Raw genomic sequence first — 22,686 nt, forward strand, 5'->3', positions numbered from 1 at the left:
TTGTGATCCCATTGGAAGGAGCCTCCATATTGATGACATAACAGCTCCACCAAAATGCAGAAGTCAGTAATTAAAATGAAACAGTAGAGAATAGTGTTCTCAAAGTGAGCTATGGTTTATCAAGAAAGCTTCTTTTTTTTCTCTACTTTTGGTATTTCTAGCTCTATAAAGCCCCCTAGTAAGTAGTATTCATATTCATTTGCAAAAATAATGGAATCATAGAATGTCAAAGTTATAAAGGGCCATAAAAGTCATCTAGTCTAAAGTCTTCATATTACAAAGGAAGAAACTGAGTCCCAGAGGAGAAAAGGGATTTTCCCAAGGTCACTTAGATATTAGTGAGAGAATAAGGCCTACAACCTGGTTTTTTTGAAGGTTATAACAAAAAGGTAAACAGAGAATTAAGTTAGAGGGATCATCTTTCATAATTAGCCTGACATAAATCATTACTCATGAAGGACAAGTAGCCATTTGCAAGCCTGTTATACAGTCATGTTTCCTTAAGGTTGAGCTCTAGAAATGAGTCACATAAGGGAATTAAACATTCCAGTTCATGTTGTGCCTATTCCATAGCACACTTTAGCATGTAACAAGTTGGGGGAACTAGAAACAGCAGTGAATGGCAAGGAACTTACCTTGCTAAGAGCCAAGAATTTTGTTTCCATTTGCTCTTCAATTCTAATTGGAGATTCATTCTTAATTCTTTTCCTCTATCTTTCATCTCTCCTCTGAGCATGTATCTCATTTCAAGCCACCCTATTTTGTGACATATTATCACTTTTAAAATAGCTCTAAAGAAGCAAAATGAGAGGTTTTTTTAATCTAAATTCCATAACTAGGTTCCCCAGTAAGTTACTGTGTAATGTTGCACAAAATTTTTGGTCCCTGTCCTCCTCACACAATCTGTATGTCAAATGAAGCTGGTAATAACTTGCCATTAGTATATCATACAGTGAAGAAAATTAATGAGATAATGTTTGAAATCCAGTAATTTAAGTTAAAGTGGACAATAAAGGTGTGATACCAATGAAGAGCCTATTAATGGTTTATTAAACCTCTTGAAAGTATCAGTCGCTTATTAATCTCCAGGCAAATTTAGAAGTATTATTAGCAACAAGACTATTAGGACATATGTCTATAATAGAGAAAAACAGAAAGCAAAATCGATCTATTTGAGCTCAGAAAATGTCGAGAGCGCTAGCTGTAGTCTGAGTGGAGGAAGTCCTGAGTTCACCTCAACTTTGCCCCTCCAATTAAAGCAGTCAGATCTCCATAATTCAAATTTACTGTGGCATGGGATGAGGGAGAGGGGGCCAGGCAGGGAGTATTCAATGTGACATATAGTTGAAAGAAAGTTTTATTATTTTCAAGTACACAAAAAAATTTAGAATTAAGTGTGTTGCCTCTTAAGGGGCCTTAGGGGAATTATTTTAGTGAATAGTTGTGAGTGATTTATGATTAATCTACATGTTTTACAAATGTTTGAAAGCAGTTTGAACATTCTTCCTACAGTTTAATTTGCTTAGGAAACCCTTTTGCATGGTTCTCATGTTTCCTTCTGTTTCCTTCCCACTTCTGACCATATTATTGTAAAGTCTAAATCTCTAGAGTTGATGTGGAGAAGCTTTTGCTGTGGCAGTAATGAAAACTACTGTTCCACTCTGACTCCAATAGACTTTTACCTGCCAAAGATCTCACCTGCGCATGTGTGCCACAAAATGGATACATTCCAGTGAGCTGAGAATGCTGCATAAACGCCTTATCATCCTTTAGCCAGTGCAGAAGGGCAAGAGCCTGTTAAGCTGCTGTTCCGGGTCCCTGGCCTCAATAATCCCCTTGACTGAGCTCACTGCTATGATGGGGAATGATGGGTAGCTGCTGGCTTTCATCTTCTGCCTCCATCTCCCCTCCACAGAAACATTTGAAGCTCCTTGGCCTCTCTCTCATCTTCCCAAGGAATGGTATACAGTAGTCATGAATTTGGCAATTGTCCTGCTTTTCACCCGCAACTGTCTTGCTTGACTCTAACCTCCAACTCATTTCTAACACTACTCGCCACCATTCCTTGGGGAAGAGGAGATTTTCTTTATATTCTCTATGCTTATCCATTTATTGTGATTACACCATGTCCAGTTAGGACCTTATGCTGCATCCTACATTCCTGATAAAAGCAAGGTGTTTCTATATCAGCTGCTTGTGTTGCAAGATCATTATGTATAAAACTCTGGCTTGCTTCACAGAAGCATACGTTATGCCTTGTACATAATGATTTTACAATACAAATCAGCATTAGGGCCCCCATCTGCTGGATAGTGGTGCTGAGACCTAGAGACATCCGTGCCTCAATATTAACCAAGCTTAGGCTATCCATTATGCATGAAGGTGCTATTACAGTTGCCGCTACCAAAAGAACACGTGTTTTTGAGTTACATGATCAAGAATAGAGCCATATTGGCACTGACTTCTACACCCTCCTTTGACTAGGACCCATCTTGACCAAGGGCATGCATGTGCAAGGCCATTAATGCAGCCAGAGAATGCACTTGGTTGCTGTGAAATTTAACATGATCTTAGCCTCATCAGTCCACACTCTAACTTGCTGTCCTCATTGCCATTAACTAGCAAAGCCAGACCCATTGCCAAGACTGCCCAGACTTCCTCATCCTTGCTATAGCTATTTTGTGTGTGTTTCTGTCTTGTAAAGGGAATAGGCAACAAAAGTAGAGTATACTAACATTTGATATGTCCATGCCTGCTACACAGAGCCAGGCTGTCACTACAGTGCCACAGTTTCTAATTCAAGACAACAAACGAACTGTTAATAACAAAAAACCACCCACACCCAATGTGAATTTCATTTGCACCTCTCTGTAACGGTCTAGACAGGCTGCATTGGGTGTTATCCAACGTGATAATTGCTAAGTAGATCTTTGCCACATACTGGGCTCATGTACGAATTACAATTTGGGGGTTGCATGTCATTATTACTTTTCCTGCCTGTAGCCTTTAAAAATTTGACAGAAGCCTTGCTGTCTTCTCAGCAAATAGAGGGCCAATGCCATATAGTAGGCAATTATTAAATAAGAAACATTAGCTTGGAATTTACAATGGCATGTAACATGAAGAGAATTGGTGTCTTCATTTTAAATGTGACTCATTTTGGGGTCCTTTGTCTTAACTCACTTTGATTTTTTATTTATTTTAATGTTCTTTTCTCTCTTCAAAAACCCAGCTGAGTGCTTGGCAGGTTGAAACATGTGAACCCAATTTTCTTATTCCCAATTTTCTTATTATACTGGAATGTATGATCAAAGTGACTGACCTTTTAAAAAAACAATTTTTCATTGTTGTGTGCTTTGCTCCAGACATCAGAGTGGTCTTTTCAAAGCCCTAGCATCTTGCCTGCTTTTCCTTGCAGCCACATGTTCCATTAGAAAAGCAAAGAGATAGTAAGTTAATGAGATGGGTCATCAAGCTTTGGAAATGTGGTGAATAAGTCTGAAACCTATAGAAAATTTGTTAATATTTGTCAACTGGGACAGAGGAATGAAAGAAACAAACTTTTTATTGTAACTACTTCACATTTAAAAGTTAGTTATTTGGGAGGAAGGCTATATGAACAGGGGGAAGGGAGAAAGAGAGAGGTCAGAGCAAAAATACATTGAACAAACAGCAGCAAAGAAGAAAACTGCATTTTAAATCAAAGCTGTATCTGTGGTATAGGGAATTTTAAAGGACTTCATGTGGGGAAAAGTATTTCCTGGGGGCCTTAGGGCTGTTTTTACAAACACCTCCTCTCCTGGTGATCCTTGCTCTGAGAGCCCCCAGCTGTGATGTCTCTCCCTACAGCTAAGCAACAGGAAACAGTAGACAGAGATGCATGAAACCCATAGCAATGCCATTGATCCATATCCTTTGGGAGGTGGGGGGCAGGGAGCAATGGTAATTAGACTTTGTAGCCCTGTATCCACCCCAGTGAAGCACCCAGATTAGGGTTACTAATTTCTTTACTTAAGAACCTTCAGAATGGCTCATCTTTCTTATTTCTAGTTTACTGGGCGGAGGATGATGGATGTAAATCCTCACAGAAACTAAACTGAAAGAGAATAGAAGACATGGGACATACCATCTCCTTCAAGCCCTCCCTGATTTTTCTTGGGCTACAGGCAGGTGGAGCAGTAATCACTGCCCACACCCTGTCCCTCACTGACTGGCATATAGCTTTGTCAATTATTCAGGAATTTTGAATGCCAAGTGAGAATTGTGTACTTTGGTAGACATTAGAAAGTGATCATTAGGATCTATACTAAGGTAGTGACAATGGGAACAGAAAGGAGACGGTTGCAAAAGACTTTTGCAATGGTGGAATCAACAGAACTTGGTAGATTATTGAAGTGGGAAAGGTGAAGGAAAGGGAATTGTCAAACAAAAATGCCAGCATTTCTAACTTGGATGAGGCCTGGCAGCTAGCAGGGAAGTTGGAAGGAGGAGCAGTCTTGAGGGAAAAGATAATCGTTTTGAGACACGTTGAATTTGACTTGCTGGGTGACTGGAACATCCAGCTGAAGGTTCCACTGGGTACTTGGAGATGTCAATCTAGAGCTTGAGGGGAATGAGGAGAAAGTACAAGTCCCAGAATTCAGGTTTAGGAGACTTCCTATGGGAGCCAAGGAGTGAATGAGATTGACTCTTCAGGCAAAGAGGATTATGGTAAGAAAAGAGCTGGTGACAGAACTTTGGGGAAGACTCACCTTAAGGGTTGGGGGTAGTCCCAGAGAAGGTATAATGTTAGTGAAGAAGAAAATGAGATTTGGGTATTTCAAAAAGCCAAAGAAAAGAAGCTGTCAAGAAGAAGGGGGTGGTTGCCACTGTGAAATGCTAGAGAGAGATTATGGATGAGAACTAAGACCATTGTATTTTGTGATGTGGAAAGGTTTCTATGCACGTTTGAGAGAACTGTTTCAGTAAACTGGTGAGGGTAGAAGTCAGATTTCAAGGAATAAAGGAACAACAAATACAAAAGGTAATGGGAAATTTGAGACATTGAGTATACCCTACTTTTTCAAGAAGTTTAGTGGTGATAAGTAGGAGAGAAGCCAGATAAAAAGGTTGAGGAGGAAGGCTTGTTCAGCACCTGGGACTTTGGGGGGGGGGGTGGAGGGAGCCATGGAAAGAGAGAGATGGGAGATTGATGAGCCAGCAGAGATGAGTAAGGGCATGGAGGAAATAGAAGGGGATAGAGGAATTTGCTTTCCATTAGAGAGAGGATTGGAGATCCTTTGTTGGAAGGGACCTCAGAGGTCATCTTATTTAACACCTACGCTTTACAGACGAGACATCTGTGACCCAGAGAGGGGAGGAGACTTGCTCAGGGTCATACAGCTAGTAAATAGAAGAGCTGAAATTTGGCTTCCCATCCAGATTTCATTACATTATCTCCCTTTAGGAGTCAGGAGAGAGGAGGAAAAAAGAGGATAGATCCTCACTCACCTTAACACAGAATACAGAATCTTTTTGAGAGAAAAATAACTATTTTGTCATATATTTAGAACATAACTTTCTGGAGAAGAGCTGATAGATTGATCCCCAATTTCTGTCAATTAAATTTATATCAACTGCATCTAGTTTCTAGATTTCTATTTAATTTGCATAGGAAAACAACACAGTACAATAAGAAAGCATGCTGGATTTGGAGTCGGAGGACCTGAGTTTGAAACCAGGCTCTGCTACTTCCAGCTGTGTGACCTTGGGCAAGTCACCTAACCTCCATGGGCCTCAGTTCATCCATAAAATGAAGGGGTAATACTAGCTTACCTCCAAGGTCCCTTAGGCCTTGGTAGAACTTGATAAATTATTGGAATGGGAAAGGGGAAGGAAAAATGCCGAGTTTTCTAACTTGGATGAGGCCTGGTGTCACTAGGAAGTGGGAAGGAGGAGTAGTCCTGAGGGAAAAGATAATTATTTTTGGGCATGTTGAATTTGACACTATTCAACTCCATCTATGATCCTTTGAAGTAAATACAATATGATCCAAAAACCACAAGACATGTATGCATTAAAAAACTGAGAGGAAATCCCTTCCCCAAGGTCAGACAGCCTCAGGAATTAGTGACACTGAGATTTGAATCCTTATCTTTTGCTTCCCAATCAAGAACAGTGACCACCATTCTGCATTGCTTCTGGTGCACGGTCTGGTACAGTCCATTTGTGCCAAAGGAATTCTGATGAGGTAGAAACCTCTGCATGAGGTAGTTGGAGTTCCTCAAAAGTAGTCTGTTAAGGTGATACAAGGAGTTCTGAAAAACAGGCAGATATATCATATTTCCAAGTCAAAACATGGTGGTCATTTTGAATTACATTCCTAAAGTTCCTCAGAAACAGAAAATCAAGCTCTTCTAAAGTGACTTCTCTTTCCTCCACTTAAAACCAACCTGTTACTTTTCAGATGGTCTGACAGACTGTGTGGACCCTGACTGCTGCCAACAAAGCAACTGCTACATCACCCCTCTCTGCCAGGGCTCTCCAGACCCCCTGGACCTCATTCAGCAGAGCCAGCCTCTGCTCTCCCAGCATCCTCCACGACTCTTCTATGACCGAATCAAATTCCTCATTGGCAAAGACAGCACTCATGTCATTCCTGGAGAAGTCTCATTTGACAGCAGGTATGTGTTTAAGGTCAATGAAGGGGAGGGGGTGTCACATTTCCCTACAGAGTTATGATCACAATTTAATTCAACTCAAGCATCTCTTTAGCACCTACTCTGTACCAGATGCTGAGTTAAATATGGGAGTGCCAAAACAAAAGGAAAACTAGGTCCTGCTGTCCAAAAGCTTGCATTTTTAAGTAGATAAATAAACACACTATAACGTGAGAAGGGAGTCAGCGTTAACAATGGGGAGAAGGTTCCCCATAGGAATTAGCACTTACAGGAAGCATTGAAGTAAGCTGGGGATTCTAATAGATGGAGGTGACAAGGGAGTATACAAGCATGTAGGATAGCCTTTGGAAAGGCACAATGACTAGAGGTGAGATACTGATTTTAGTGAACAATTAGTAGGCTAGTTAGGCTAGAACATTAAGTGCAGTAAGGGAAGTCTGGAAAAGTAGGTGGGAGTCAGATTATGGAAGGTTTTAAATGCCAGTCTGAGGAGTCTGCTTTTTATCCTGAAGGTAATAGGGATTTAATGAAGACTCTTGAGGAGGGAAGTGGCATGATCAGATTTGTGTCTTAAGAATATTATTCTAGCAGCTAGTGAGAACATCGATTGGATAAATCTGAGTTAGCAGTGGAGGAGAAATGTTCTCAAAGTCATGGTTTTTACAGAATCATAGGTTTATCATTGGAAGGTATCATAGAGGTCATCTAGTGACACCCTCATTTTACGTGAGGCCCAGAAAGATTCTGTGACTTGCCCAAGGTCATAGAGATGACAGGCAGCATAAGTGGACTTTGAATCCGGTCCAGTATTCCAGTCATTCCAGTCCAGTATTCTTTCCTCTTCTAATCATAACCCATGTCTATTTTGTTGTTGTATACTAGCATCTTTTGTGAATAGGCAAAGCACAGCAGAAAACGCAAAAGTTGAAAACTTGTTTCTGAACATTGATAACGTCTATATGCAAGAGAGAAGTAGGCACAAACTTACCATATGCAATAGTATCAATGTATATTTTCCCACATACATTGGCAGATATAATCCTCCCTCCAAAACATAAAATTAATAAAAACCATATGTTAGCAAATAATCACAAGGAAGAACAGTTCCTTTTCAGATCTAAATTCTGTGAATTGTATTTAAGTATCATATTCTACTTTTTTTTTGTTTAAACTTGAGTTCTCAAACTTAATTTTTTAAGCCCCCTGTATCATTATTGAGCTTGGCATCCTCATCAAGGTATCCTACATCTAGAGATGGAGGGATTTCTGAGGCCCTCTGATCCAGCCCCTTCATTGTTCCCATGCACTGAGGTCCAGGGGGAAGAGCTGCCTTTCACAGGATCACACAGATAGTAAATTATGGAGCCAGTGATTTGAACCTCTATTCCAAAGAAAAACATTTTTATAACATGCAGATGGTTTCACTTATTTTTATTAATGATTTGTACCAAGGTACAGCCCATTTGGTAAAGAAAAAAAAGCAGCCTTACTAAGCTTACCTTGAGGCATCAAAAAGGGAACTCACATGCATTTTCTCAGTGACTTTTTCTGCTCAAGCTTTAGCCATGGCATAGTTTTCTAATTAAACAAGGCATGGCTGCCATTATTATCTCATGAAAATATTTTGCTCATTAGACTAGTTAATGTAATTAATGTCAAGGAAATTGCAGCATATATTCAAAAAAGCAGAGAACCCCCATTGTGTCCCTCATTTCCTGGTGCATTGGATCTTCCATGCAATATGGATGCCCACAGTCATCTAAGAATGAGTCAACTAGACATTGCTTTATACATTAGACGTATTCCTCCAAACTTCCCTCCCTCAAAAAAAGAAAAAGATGTGTGAAAATGTGTGTTTCAAATCTATTTTCTCATTGACTCCCCTTTTCATTTCAAAAATGTAGTTCCATGGAAGAGAAAAGAAAAGCTCCATGATACAGTTTTTTAAATTGTGTTTATGTTATTCTTCCACAGTCACTACAAAAAAAAGTTCGGCTGATGGATAATTAAACGACACTGTTTTCCTCCTTTTTGAAAGCTCACATAATATTGCCCTACTCCCCATGGTTAATTTCTCTTTCATTGAGATACTTCTACAATTTCTATAGGCATTGGATATTCATTAGGGTGATGCTCCAGGTATTTTCCAATATGCCCTAGTTAGAAGAACTTCATAGACCTATGGAGGATTATAGTTTGCTATCCTTATACCACACTTAGGCAAAGAGTTCTGAGTAATCTTCTTAAGAAAAGCAAACCAAGAGAGTTTGCTCATTACTGAATTTAGAGAACTGTCACCCACATGCTTAAAATGTTTAGAATTGCTGGTCTTTAAGGGCCAGGATTTCATAACTGTTGCAAATTTGTCTGTTTTTCCAACACTTAACCTCAACCCACCTTTTCTGGCTAATATTAAGATTTAACATTGGCCACTGTTTGGATTGCCTAATGTGTACATACACAAAATACATTTTTTGGAAAAGTAACATTAATCAACTTCTGTTTTCTCTGAGTTGTAATTTCAGAAAAGGAAAGAGATGAATGTATATGATTTTAAATCATCTAACCTTCTTCCCAGAGGTTTTTTTTAATTTGTTTTATTGCTATCTTGTGTCTTTATGTAGAAATCATTCTCTCCATTTGAACCCTCCCTTAGAGAGAAGAAAGAGTGTACAGGATGACCTAGAGCATGATAGTTGAAACAATAAGCTTGGAAAAGTGAAGAAAGACCTAGACACCCCCGAAGTAGCTTCTTGCTTGTGCCACCAGCTTAGCAGTTGTCAGAGTGAGCAGGCCGAGCCTGGTGCTTCTGAGCCTCTCTTCTGTCTAGTTAAACTGGGCTTCCCTAATACACTTAAGTACGCCAAGCTATCAGTGTTGAAGGGTACTTCTTTCGCCTAGTGATCTCAGGCATTATAAGCATTTTGATATTTTTAAATGCCTGTGTTTTTCCCCTATAGAAACTAAGGATAGTATTCCCCTTGGAAAAAAGCAACTGGACTTGAAAAATTAGAACTGTTGACACACTGTGTCTCACACAATGTATAGGCTGGAGACAGACCTGGATCTTCATCTAGGTCGTGTCTACTAGATTTGGGTGTCCTCCAAGGCTCTGTCTTAGGTCTTCTTCTCTTCTTCCTCTCTACCTGGGGTCAGCAACCACAGCCTGTAGCTCATGTCTGGCCTGCCACCTGTTTTTGTAAAGCCATGAAGCTAAGAATGATTTTTACATTTTTAAACAAAATTTTATTGGAACACAGTCATGTTCATTCATTTATGATTTATCTATGGCTATTTCAATACTAGAGTTGAATAGTTGTGACAGAGACTGTATGTGGCATTCTCATTGCTTCATTGCCGCTCAGAGCCCTACAAATCCCAGTGATACAGTTATGACTTGACAGTGTTTTGAGTGCCATGTGTTTTGCTCTACCATGATATTTTATTTTTTTTTTATTACCAGTGCATACTCATAGTGTCAAAACAGAAAAAGAAGAGGAAATAAAATTTTGTTATAATTTTTTGAGCTCAGGGCTAAGATGGGAAATATTTCTGAATGAGAACCTCTCTTACCCACTATTATCAAATATTAAATGGCTTTAGAAATTAGCTTTTGATGTAGACTTGTTAATATTTCTTAATGAATTTAGGTTAAAATTACAAAACAAAACTACTTATATGCAAAATTTATACTGGGATAAAGTCAGTTTGATGACAGTTGACATTGTTTGGATCACAAGTAATGTCAGGCTGCTTTATACACTTCCTGTGCTATCGAAAGTTAAAACGAGAAATGAGATCTCCATTCCCACACAGATTTGCAATTTTCTGAGCTCAAACTACAGTTCCAGCAGCTTTTTTTTCAGACGATGTAAAATCTGTTTAACTATGCAGTTGAAGAGCTTCCACCTCACTTTCAATTGGAAGTTATCAATGTACAATGTAATGATATGCTAAAACACAAATATCAAGAAAAGAATCTTATATAATTCTGTGAGGGAATATGCTCAATTAAAATCATGATTGATATCAATATTTTGCAGTGTTTCTCTGTGTGAAAAGACAGTTTATTCTATTCTCTTCTTTGACCCTGTCCCTCCTCAAAAGTGTTTGTTTCTGATTACCTGCTTTCCCAATTTGCCCTCCCTTCTATCATTACCCCCTCTCTTATCCCCTCCCCCACCCCATTTTCCTGTAGGGTAAGATAGATTTCCATACCCAATTGAGTATGTATGTTATTCCCTCTTTAAGGCAAATCTGATGAGAGTGACATTCACTCGTTCCCTCTCACCTCTTCCCCTTCCCCTCCAATGTAAAAGCTTTTTCTTCTTTTATGTGAGATAATTTACCCTATTCTACCTCTCCTTTCTATGTCTCCCAGTACAATCCTCTCTCACCCCTTAATTTTATTTTTAGATATCATCCCTTCATATTCAGTTTACTCTCTGTCCTCTGTCTATACACACACACACACACACACACACACACACACACACACCACATATATATATATATTCCCTCCAACTACCCTAATACTGAGAAGGGTCTAATGAGTTACAAATATCATCTTTCCATGTAGGAATGTAAACAGTTCAACTTTAATAAGTCCCTTATGATTTCTCTTTCCTTTTTACCTTTTCTTGCTTCTCTTGAGTCTTGTATTTAAAAGTCAAATTTTCTATTCAGCTCTGGTCTTTTCATCAAGAATGCCTGAAAGTCCTCTATTTCATTGAATATCCATTTTTTGCCATAAGTATTATACTCAGTTCTGCTGGGTAAGTGATTCTTGGTTGTAATCCTAGTTCCTTTGTCCTCCAGAATATCATATTCCAAGCCCTCTGATCTCTTAATGTAGAAGCTGCTAAATCTTGTGTTAATCCTGATTGTGTTTCCACAATACTTGAATTGTTTCTTTCTGGCTGCTTGTACTATTTTCTCTTTGACCTGGGAACTCTGGAATTTGACTATAATATTCCTTGGAGTTTTCCTTTTGGGATCTCTTTCAGGAAGTGATTGGTATATTCTTTTGATTTCTATTTTACCCTCTGGCTCTACACTATCAGGGCAGTTTTCCTTGATAATTTCTTGAAAGATGATGTCTAGGCTCTTTTTTTTTATCATGGCTTTCAGGTAGTCCAATAATTTTAAAATTCTCTCTCCTGGATCTATTTTCCAGGTCAGTTGTTTTTTCCAATGACATATTTCACATTGTCTTCTATTTTTTTTTTATTCTTTGGTTTTGTTTTATAATTTCTTGATTTCTCATAGAATCATTAGCTTCCATTTGCTCCATTCTAATTTTTAAGGAATTCTTTTCTTCAGTGAGTTCTTGGACTTCCTTTTCCATGTGGCCAATTTTGGTTTTTAAGGCATTCTTCTCCTCATGGGCTTTTGGGACCTCTTTTGCCATTTGGGTTAGTCTGTTTTTAAGGTGTTATTTTCTTCAGTATTTTTGGGTCTCCTTTAGCAAGCTGTTGACTTGTTTTTCATGATTTCCTTGTATCACTTTCATTTCTCTTCCCAGTTTTTCTTCTACTTCTCTTACTTGCTTTTCAAAATCCTTTTTGAGCTCTTCCATGGCCTGAGACCAATTCATATTTTTCTTGGAGGCTTTGGATGTAGGAGCTTTGACTTTGTTGTCTTCTTCTCGTTGTATGTTTTGGTCTTCTTTGTCACCAAAGTAAGATTCTGTAGCCTGAGTTTTTTCTGCTGTTTGCTCATGTTCCCAGCCAATTACCCGACTTTTTAACTCTTTGTTAAGGTAGGGCTCTGCTTCCAGTGTGGAGGGTGTGCTGTCCCAAGCTTCAGAGGTTTTGTGCAGCTGTTTACAGAGATACTTCTGAGAACCTGTAAATTTTCAGTTCTTCCAAGATGGTATGATCAAAGGAGAAGTGTTTACTCCTTTCCTGGCTTGTGTTCTGGTCTATGACAACAGACCTTTCTCATCAACCATCCAGGGTGTCTTGGGCTGGAAATTTGTTTCACTCTGTCTTTTTGTGGGTTCTGGTGCTCTAGAATTTGTTTAGAGTCATTTTTACAGGTATTTTGGAGGGTTTGGGGGGAGAGTTCAAGCAAGTCACTGCTTTTACTCCACCATCTTGGCTCCAGATGAACATTTTCAATCAATTTTGATGATAGGGAGCAAATTCTGAACCCCAAATAAGTGGAATGTTATTCCCCCCCAAAAAATGAATTCCAATCTTCTCACTAGTAGGCCTGTCTTGCAAAGAATTATACTCAATTATTATTATTATATTTCAAATCTTGTCAATAAAAATAAATACCTAAATAATATCCTTGATTTTTGCCTCTTGGCCTGCCAAATCTATATTTACTATTTTTTGACCCTTTACAAAAAAAGTTTGCTGACCCTACTCTATATTCTTTTACTTGGTGATCTCTTCAGTTCCCATGGATTCAATTCTCATCTCTATACAGATTATTCTAAAATCTATTTGACCAGCTCTAAAAACTCTCTTGACATCCAATCTCACATCTCTGACTGCCTATTAGATGTCTCAAACTGAATGTTCTGAAAACACATTAAACTCAACATATCCAGAGCTCATTATTACAAACCTGCCCTCATCTGAACTTCCCTTTCAACGTTAAGAGTACCACCATCCTCCCAGTCACCCAGGCTCCCAATCTAGATGTTATCCTTGACTCATCGCTCTCTCTCAGCCTTATCCTCCATATCACATCACTTGTCAAGTCTTGTCACTTCTACTTTGGAAACATCTCTTATGTATGTCCCCTTCCTTTGTTTGACACTGCCACCATCCTGATGAGGGCCCTCATCATGGCATATCTGGGCTATTACCACAGCCTGCTGGTAGGTCTGCCTGCCTCAAGTCTCTGCTCACTTCAATTCACCCTCCATTCAGCTTGCCAAAGTGATCTTCTTAAAACCCAGGTCTGACAGTGTCAACTTATCCCCTACTCAGTAAACTTCAGAGGATCCCTTACATATCCAGAATCCAATATAAAACCTTCTACTTGGGGACAGCTAGGTGGCGCAGTGGATAGCACACCAGCCCTGAAGTCAGGAGGACCTGAGTTCAAATCCAGCCTCAGACCATATACTTGACACTTATTAGCTGTGTGACCCTGGGCAAGTCACTTAACCCCAATTGCCTAAAAAAACAAACAACAAAAAAAACTTTCTACTTGGCTTTTCAAGCTCTTCGTAACCTGGCCTCCTCTTACCTTCCTAGTCTTCTTATACCTTATTCCCTCCTCTCTACCACCCTATACTCAGTATCCAGTAATGCTGCTTTCCTTGCTTTTCCTTGCACAAGACACTCCATCTCCCCATTCCAGGCATTTCCCCTGCCTATCCATCTCAACTAGAAGGCCCTCCCTCCTCCTCATTGCCTCCTGACTTTCCAAGCTTCATTAATGTCTCAACTAAAGTTGTACCTTGTACAAGAAGCCTTTTCCAGTCCTCCCTAATCTTAGTGACTTTCTTCTAAGATTATAGTCAACTTCCTATATAGAGATACAGAGATATCTAATATGTGCGCACACACACACACACACACACACACACACATATCATTTGTACATAGTTGTTTACTTGTTACCCCTATTAGACTGAGCTCCTTGACAGCAAGAACTTTCTTTTGCCTTTCTTTGTATCCCCAGTGTTGAGTATGGTGCCAGACATATATTAAGTAGGTAATAAATGCTTATTGACTTCTCTTGGTATAACCTTCTCTCTGGAAAACATGGCTTACTGTAATCATATCCAATATATGTGAGGCCAAAATCCATAGTAGGAAAATGATATCGTTGAAAATATAAGCACTTTAGAAGTGAATTTTTCAAAATCTTTATCAATTTAATGTACTTTGGTGCAATTATTTGAAGTTGTTTTATGACAACTTTTAAAGAATAATTGGCTTTAATTGTGTAGAATTGTATATTCTTTTCAATTCTCAAAGCACTGTCACCATGGTTGTGGTATTAGTTGTCACAGCATCACACTTGACCATGAATGCCAAAGATACCACCCCACATATACACTATTCAAGGTACCAGTGGGTCGAATGTGTTCACCTGGTACTTACTGTATCTATTCATATCCATCACCCAGAATACTGAGTTTCTTTCAGTGTCCTTTTGCTGCATGTCAGACTGTCCAGACCTTTCTCATATTAACAGTTGTCTGAGTGGGGTTCCATGTTATCATGGAGTTCAAAGTCCATTGATCATTTGTCCAGAATGGAGTCTTTCACAAACTTACCACTGACTGCTTTCCTTCCCTTTTTAAGCACCATAAGATCCCAAATTTAGAGCTAGAAGGAAACTTCGATGTCCCTTCATTTTTCAGGGAAGGGCACTGAGGCCCTCCCTTTGAATGTTAGGTCCCTGCCCCAGGTCTCACAGGTAGTCGAGAGCAGAGCTGGCATTTGAACCCTCCTGACTCTAAACCCAGCTTTCATTCCTTTGTTACACACTGAATAGGATTCATTTCAGGTTTCTTTTTTGCATCTATTTCAAAAGTATCTGCAGAGTAGATCACATATTATACATGCCCTGTACAGCTTATTATTTTTTAATAATGTAAATAGGTGAATAGAAGTATTATTGATCTTTGGTTCCTAAGCATTTAATCACTATCAATAATGGAAAAGGTTTTTATAAATATGTAAAACCAGAGTACATTAAACTAAACGACAGCAGTAATTGCGAAGCCAGACATTTCACTCAGCGTCACTAATGGAATAATGCTTTTAAAGAACAAAATAGTACCAAAAGCAACCAACTATACAGGACAGTTCTACCATGTTAGCAGTGACTAACAACCCAGAGGCCAAAGCAAAGCAGTATAGCGCAGGTGTCCACTAAGCCTTATGGTCTGACATTTTTTCACAGTTGCCAATGAAGAACTTTTTTTGGTCGCATAGGCCATACAAGTGACTTTAAAGCCCAAGAGAAAGTCAGTTCCCAAATGTAGAGCTAGCGTGTTTAAAGGGTAAGGCTGTGATCCTTCAAAGAGCCAGGAACAAAACTCAGAGAGGTGGGAGCATTTCCATGATGACAGTACAGTCAAAGGCTGTGTCTCTGGTTTTCTAGGCATTCCACTGTGGGCATGCCCTGCCCATCTTTGACCCAGACTAAAACTACTATTTAGTATCCCCCATTCCCACTTCCAAAGAAAATTTTTTAAAAAGGATTGTCCAGCCCAACCTCTTCATTTTACAATGAGGAAACAGAGTTACAGATGGTGGAAATTACTTGCTGAAGCACTTAGTGCTATAGTAGAACTAGGAATGGGTTCTAGAGTCAGATGACTCCAAATCTAGCCTTCTTCGCATCACGGCATGCTGAGGGAAGTAGTAGGAAGATTGTTTGCCTCCTTTTATCACTTGTCACTGTTGATTCTGCTCCTTTTGGGGCGATTGGGAAAACCAAAGCTGTCTACAAAAACGCACTACATGAGAGGCCCTGTGATAGTGCTAGGCAAAAGTAGAAAAGTGAATGGAGCTCTTGGCAAGCACTCTGTCTACCCCAGCCCTCCTTTATTAGACCTCTCTTTAAGATAAAACTCTGAATCCCAGTCCTGATTATTCTTGATGCCTGATAATAGCACTAATCACTTTGCGTAACTGCTTCAATAAATCATGCTTTGGTGCACTTAGGGAAGTAGGGAGGTAGCATCCATTCCAACCCAGGGAGAGGCCAAAGGAGTGGCTTGGTCCTTGATTAGGACTGGTGGGGAAGATTAAACACAATGGAGCTGTGTTGGTCACAGTCACAAACATTGATTCTGCTACAAAGTTGACTCCTAGCAGGTGGCCTGGGGGTGGCAAGTTTGTAATCTCTGCTATGTTGGAGGGACATGATTGATATGAATTAGTTGTTGATCTGATCTCATGGGAAAGAAGTGATACTGACTCAAGGGTTTACAAGCACCAGCCTAAAGCAGGACCAGTTGTCCGATGGTGAAATAGAATGAGCAGCCACTAAATTGACTTAGACTAACTTCACAAAAAAAAAAAAAAAGGAAAGGCTTACTGCTTCTTAAGGATAAATGTGCATCTTAGCTAGTTTCAAATTGAGAGAATATTTCCAGCTAGGCCACTAGGTGGCACAGTGGTTAGAGTGATGGACCTGGAGTCAGGAAGACCCTAGTTCAAATCCAGCCTCACTTACTATCTGTGTGATCCTGGGAAAGTCACTTAACCTCTATCTACCTCAGTTCCTCAATTATAAAATGGGGAAAATAACAGCACCTACTTTCCAGAGTTGTTTTGAGGATCAAATGGAAAAATGTTTGTAAAGCACTTAGCATTAGTACCTGGCCATAGTAGGGGCTTTATAAATGTTTATTCCCTTCCCCCTTTCCTCCTTGGACACAACTTTTTGATTTTTTTGCATTATCATGTCATAGTGTTTATGCCAAGCAGACTAACTTGAGGAAGACAATCACCATTCATTTGAAAAATTAATATTTATACCTACATAGGTTGATTTGACATCACTTATAAGTTTCTCTGCATCTTTGATTCTTTCAAGATAATTCAAATTAGATGAGATTGATTGTTTCTCTCATGAGGTTAATGGATATTACACTTGGTAATAGGTTCATACCATTCATCTATATATTGAACCTCTTTGACATGCCCATTTCCTGCCATCTGATCTCCGGTGTAAGTGATTGTGTTAGATGGGGACAGTTGGGATCCTGACATTTAATGACAGAGGAACAGATGAGCTGCCATTAAGCCTTTCCAGGCCCTGGGGATATAAATACAATGAAAGAAAAGTACACTCCCTCAGCAAAGCCAATGTTTCCAGAGAACTTCCAGAGGGGGAAATAAGCAGGATTCCAGCCTTAAATGCACACACCCTCATTAGCTCTGAAGGTGGACATTAGGCCACTTGTACAGGAGCTGAAAGAAATCACAGTGGGCTTCTTGGATTGGGTGGCCTTCCAAATTATCATCAATTCCAATAACTAATCACAAAGTAATGGTGACCCATGGAAGAATATGTGCTAGCAAATAGAGCTGTCTGGTGAAGTAGCCTTAAAGAATCAGCAATTTAATTGTTTGTCTGCTAGAGAATTCTCAAGAGTTTGAGTTCTTTAGAGCAGATGACTTTCTTACAAAAGCTAAATATGCCTTTCAGTCTTATTTATATCATTAACTCAGTTCAAATATCATGGATTTATTAAATGCCTACTATATTCAAGGCACTGTGTTAAGCACTGGAAATGCAAAATCAAAAAAGGAAACTGAGGCCTTCCCTTCAGGGAGCTTATATTCTCCTAGAGGAGGGAGGACTCAACATGTACATAAATAAGTATACAACATATGCAAAATAAATAGAATATCATTTTAGGGATACAGTAGGGAGAACAGTCACAACTAGGAGAATTAGGTAAGGCCTCGGCCATTGGAATGCTTATGGTGCCCTGGACAAAAATAGGGAAGTTAATGATGATAATTGGGAGTTGATGAGATTACAGAAAGTGCAGGCTGAGAAGAGGGCCCAGGATAAAGCCCTGAGGTACACCCACATTAGGAGACTGGGCAAAGATGATGAGCCATTGCTGAGACCAGGAAGGAGAGGCTAGAAAGGTATGAGAATAACCAGGAGAAGGCAATATTTCAGAAATCCAGGAAGCAGAGAATGTCCAGGAGGAAGGGACAATCCACAATGAATGTCAAAGACTTCAGAGAGGTCAAGAAGGAAGAGGATTGATAAATCTATTGGATTGCATACATTGGTAACCTTGGGAAGGGCAGTTTCAGTTGAGTGGTGGATTCTGTAGCCAGATTGCAGAGAGCAGAAAAATGAGTGAGAGGTGAGAAAGTAAAGGTAGATGTAAAAGTAAAGTAAAATGTTGATGAAAGGAGACATATAGGATAATAGCATGAGAGGATGGAAGGGTCAAGTGAAAGTTTCTCAAGGATGGAATAAGGGTGAAGAGAGAAAAAATCGGGGAAAGAGGGAGACTTGAGCCTATTTTGGGGGAGCAGAAGAGTGAGTGGATAGAGGTTAAATCTCTAAAGAGATTAATTTGCTTAGTACATCAGCCTATCTCATGGGTAAATTATCACAGTTTCCAAAATAGGGTTAAATTAATAGATGCATCCACTTGTGAGGCATTGATGTTCAATTGGACTAACCAATGTATTGGATGCCATGTCCCACATTTTCCTCCCACATTTCTTGAGGGGGGGGGGGGATGTCTCAGTCTTGGTGGGAGTAGGGGTGGGGGATGGGAGATGGTCTCAGCCATTCAAAGCAAGCTGACTTTTGACAAGCAATTATCAGGGCACATGGGAAAATCCTCACCCCACCCTCAGATGAGTGGCCTCATTTTGTTTTTCTAGAAATATCCTTAGCCATGAGGAAAATATTTCTGCCTCAAAAGATAACTGTATTTTCATTAGCCCTGTCCTTCCCAGAGTATTCAAATGCTGTTGCCTAATGCTCTCAGCTGCTTTTAATGTTAGCCACTTGGTAGGTGTGATTTATGTGAGCTACCCACCAGGGAAACAGGGATTAAATCAGCCAGCTCATTTAAGGAAAAAAGAATGAGTTTTGATTGGGTTTGAATATGACCATTTATGCATTTGCATTTAAGGACTTGGAAATGTGTTTCTTCTATAACCCTAGGAAGTGTTTTTATAATGCTGGACTGGAATAGATAACAAATATCAGAAACCAGCATATGTGGTACATGAGCCCATTGGACATCTGGAAAGGGACTGCCTTAAATGTGCCTGACATTATGAAGCAAAGGATTGATCATCCAGAGATGAATAATAAAGTAGTTATTGCCTTCATGAGGCATTTGAGGAGGCAGGTTTATTCTTCCAGGTCAGGAAGGTACCACTGACATCCCTGAAAATGACCAAACAAAATTCTCATGCTCTTAAAGAGTTAACTGACAAAGCACAGCACCCCATCCTGTTATTTGGAATTGTAGGATATTTATCTGTTACACAAGTATCTCAAAACATTCTCTAAAATCCTCCCAACAGATCTATGAAGTAGGTAACAAATATATATCAACCACCTCAGTGAGAACAAACCTTAGGAGTCATTTAGCCCACTTTCTACCCAGTGTAAGAATCCCATGCCAGAAACATGGTCATCCAGATTCTTTTAAGTAAAATCAGCTTCCATTTTTATTCTCAAACCAGATCACTTTGCCTCTGGTCTCTAGCGCTTATCATCTAACTGTCAAATGAGTCTAGCCAAGACACTTGGCTTGATTGGGAATGGACAAAGTAATAGGCAAAATGCTGAGTGCTTGTAAGAGATGTCTCAGGCCTAGGAGAGTATTGGAGAATGAGGGCTGCTCAGTTACAGTCCAGAGTCACTCACTGATGTGCTGGCACACTGAGTCTTCTCCAGCAAGTAGGCTACTGGCCCTATAGGAGGGGATAAAGACCCTTTAGAGGCACCAAACTTTCCTAGTTGATGCTTCAATTCTGCAAGAAGACTAGATAATCCAGGGTAGATTTCAGTCCCCTGTCAGAGATTAAGCATGATTCTTCTCAATCCACCCATTCCCCCCCATACATACAAATATACAAACACAAGTTGGTGATCCAACCAACATAAACCATTTATGGGTTTGTGTAGGGGTAGGAAAATACTCTTCCTACAAAGCTGGAAATGACAGATGCAGAGCCAGCCTGAGAAAAAAATGACACAATCAAACAAATACCAAGTATGGATTGAGTCCTTGCTACGAGGGGGAGGGGGGAGATTCAGAAGTAAATGGTACACTGGGTTGTGTAGTATTGATCAGGAGAGCTTTAGGAGTTCTGAGGTGCTGGAGTAGAGCTCAGAACACTGTTTTGATAAGCTGTGTGACTTTATGCACTTTATTCCTTCCCCTCTCTGAACCTCTTTGCTCATTTGTAAAGTGAGGTGGTGCAGTGGATAGAGTGCCAGGCCTGGAGGACCTGAGTTCAAATTCAGCCTCAGATACTTACTTGCTAGCTGTGTGACCCTGGTCAAGTCACTTAATCCTATTTGCCTGAGTTTCCCCATTTGTAAAATGAGCCATAGAGGGAAATGACAAACCACTTTAGTGTCTTTGCCAAGAATACCGCAAACAGGGTCACAAAGAATCAGAAACGACTGAACAACAATAAAAAGTGAGGGGAAGCCTCCAATACGCACTCTACCTTTCAAGGTAGTTGCAAGGAAAGTGCTTGATAAATGTCACAGTGCTAAAGAAATGAGGGTCCTTAATCTCCCCGGGGCTTTGCACGGAGGGAGTCTCTTAACAGGATCAGAGGAAATCATTACCGAGGTATCTAATGACCTAGGAGGAGACAAGTGAGATTTGCCCTCCTGCCTTTCTTTGCTGCCCCTCTCCAGCCCAGTAAGCCTGCTGGGAGACTCTTACTGCAGTACCCCCCCAGAACTGGTCTCCCTCAGCAATATCCAATGACCCTTCACCAGCTCCTTCCTCCCATCAAAATTACTTTGTTCTATTCCCCATTTCTTCAGGGCCTTATCTTCCGATGTGGTATAGTAGAAAGACTAACTTCAGTTCTCCTTTTTACTACATGTGTGACCATGGGCCTCTCTGGTCTCAGTTTCCCCAAGTATAAAATAAGGGGGTTGGATGCAATGAATGTTAAGGTTTCTTCCATCTTTAAACCCATAATCCTATAATCGCAGGCTGTTATGGAGGGAATTCTTGTCCAAGCACACACTGGTGTGTAGTAGGTGGCCTTCTAGGGCCCTCCCAGCTCTCAAGCTTAAATAAGCTCAAGGTAAGGCAGGCAAAGTCAGACTCTGTAACTACACGTGGTAGAAATGGAGTGGAGAGAATAGCCTAGGGCAAGCTAGCAGCAGACGGCAGAAGAGAATGAATCCCATCTCCTCACCCTCAGTCCACTGCTCTAAGTGCTCAGACTTAGCCAGAGCTGTCAGTTGTGGACAAAAGAACCAAACCTGCCCCCCTGCTGCTAAGAGTCCTGCTGATCAGGTCCTCGCTTTTCAATGAGCTACCCTTCAAAGGGTGCTTAGGCTCATGTAATCAACAAAAGCAAATGGATGTCACTTCCCCAGCCTAGAGCCTAATTTTCCTTACCAAAGACTTTAATCAGAAATACAATGTAGTAAATTACATCTTCTTCCAGCAATTTAATTTTTATCCTGTTTTTTTTTTTCTGAAACTAAGTTCCATGTTTGAGGTTAATGCTATTGCCTGAGGTGTCAAATGATTATTGGAAATTTGACAAAGACGACAAAAGATAACAAATAAGAAAAGAGAAAAAAGGAACCAAGCCATGATTGAAGACTGGGGATAATCTGTAAATGCAACGAGAAGAGCAAGTCTAGAATGAATGAGACCCTGGGAATCAGTTAACAAGCAGCTTGTTAGTTACGCCAGACCCCAACTCAGTAAAGTGTATACTCCCTCGAGAGGCTTTCCCAAAGTCTCTTGTGCTGTAGGCCAGGCCTCCAAACAGCTAGAGGACTCGGCTTTGAATTGTAGGGACAGAGAAGATGCAGTTCTCCTGCACTTGTTACTTTAACATAGTGACAATTTGGCAGTATGACATTGGACACTTCTATCTAAGTTCAGATGGTCTTCCCAGGGCTTGTATTAATAGGGTTCAGTCCACATTTGGGCCAAAAGGCTCAATTCAAAAATTACTCCAGGTGTCAAAACCAGTTCAGGAGGATATCTGTGAATGGGAAGGAAACAGACAATCCCCATGGTGTATGTGGTCTTATTATATAAGTGCACACTTATTGTCTTGAGCATATTGGGAGCTCAAGGAAATCTATAACTTAATATTTCGTATCAACTTCCATTCTTTAATGAACACTGGATTTTCAAATGCTTGGACACACAGGACCAGGTTTGTGGTCAAATAGAGTGGAATTTGAAGGCTGTTGGAAGGTCCTCTGACCAAGCACATGCTGCCTTAAAGTTTCAGTATCATTCCATTCTTCCTTAAGAGTCTAAAGTGTGCTTTAAATGCATGAAGACATTATGTTCACCTGAGTAACCTAGAGACCCTGGTGAGAA

General features: G+C 40.0%; 1 protein-coding gene across 2 annotated transcripts in view; it reads left to right on the plus strand.

Moving 5' to 3' along the window:
- TENM1 (teneurin transmembrane protein 1) overlaps nt 1-22,686 on the plus strand; it is a 649,974-nt gene that overhangs the window by 492,073 nt on the left and 135,215 nt on the right. For both annotated transcript variants that reach the window (XM_020976349.2, XM_020976350.2), the window contains one exon: nt 6,446-6,662. In XM_020976349.2, coding sequence (XP_020832008.1) covers nt 6,446-6,662 — 217 coding nt within the window. The remainder of the gene's footprint in view (nt 1-6,445; nt 6,663-22,686) is intronic.

The sequence above is a fragment of the Phascolarctos cinereus genome, unplaced genomic scaffold (assembly GCF_003287225.1).
Source record: "Phascolarctos cinereus isolate Bilbo 61053 unplaced genomic scaffold, phaCin_HiC Scaffold_8;HRSCAF=390, whole genome shotgun sequence".
Lineage (NCBI taxonomy): Eukaryota > Metazoa > Chordata > Mammalia > Diprotodontia > Phascolarctidae > Phascolarctos > Phascolarctos cinereus.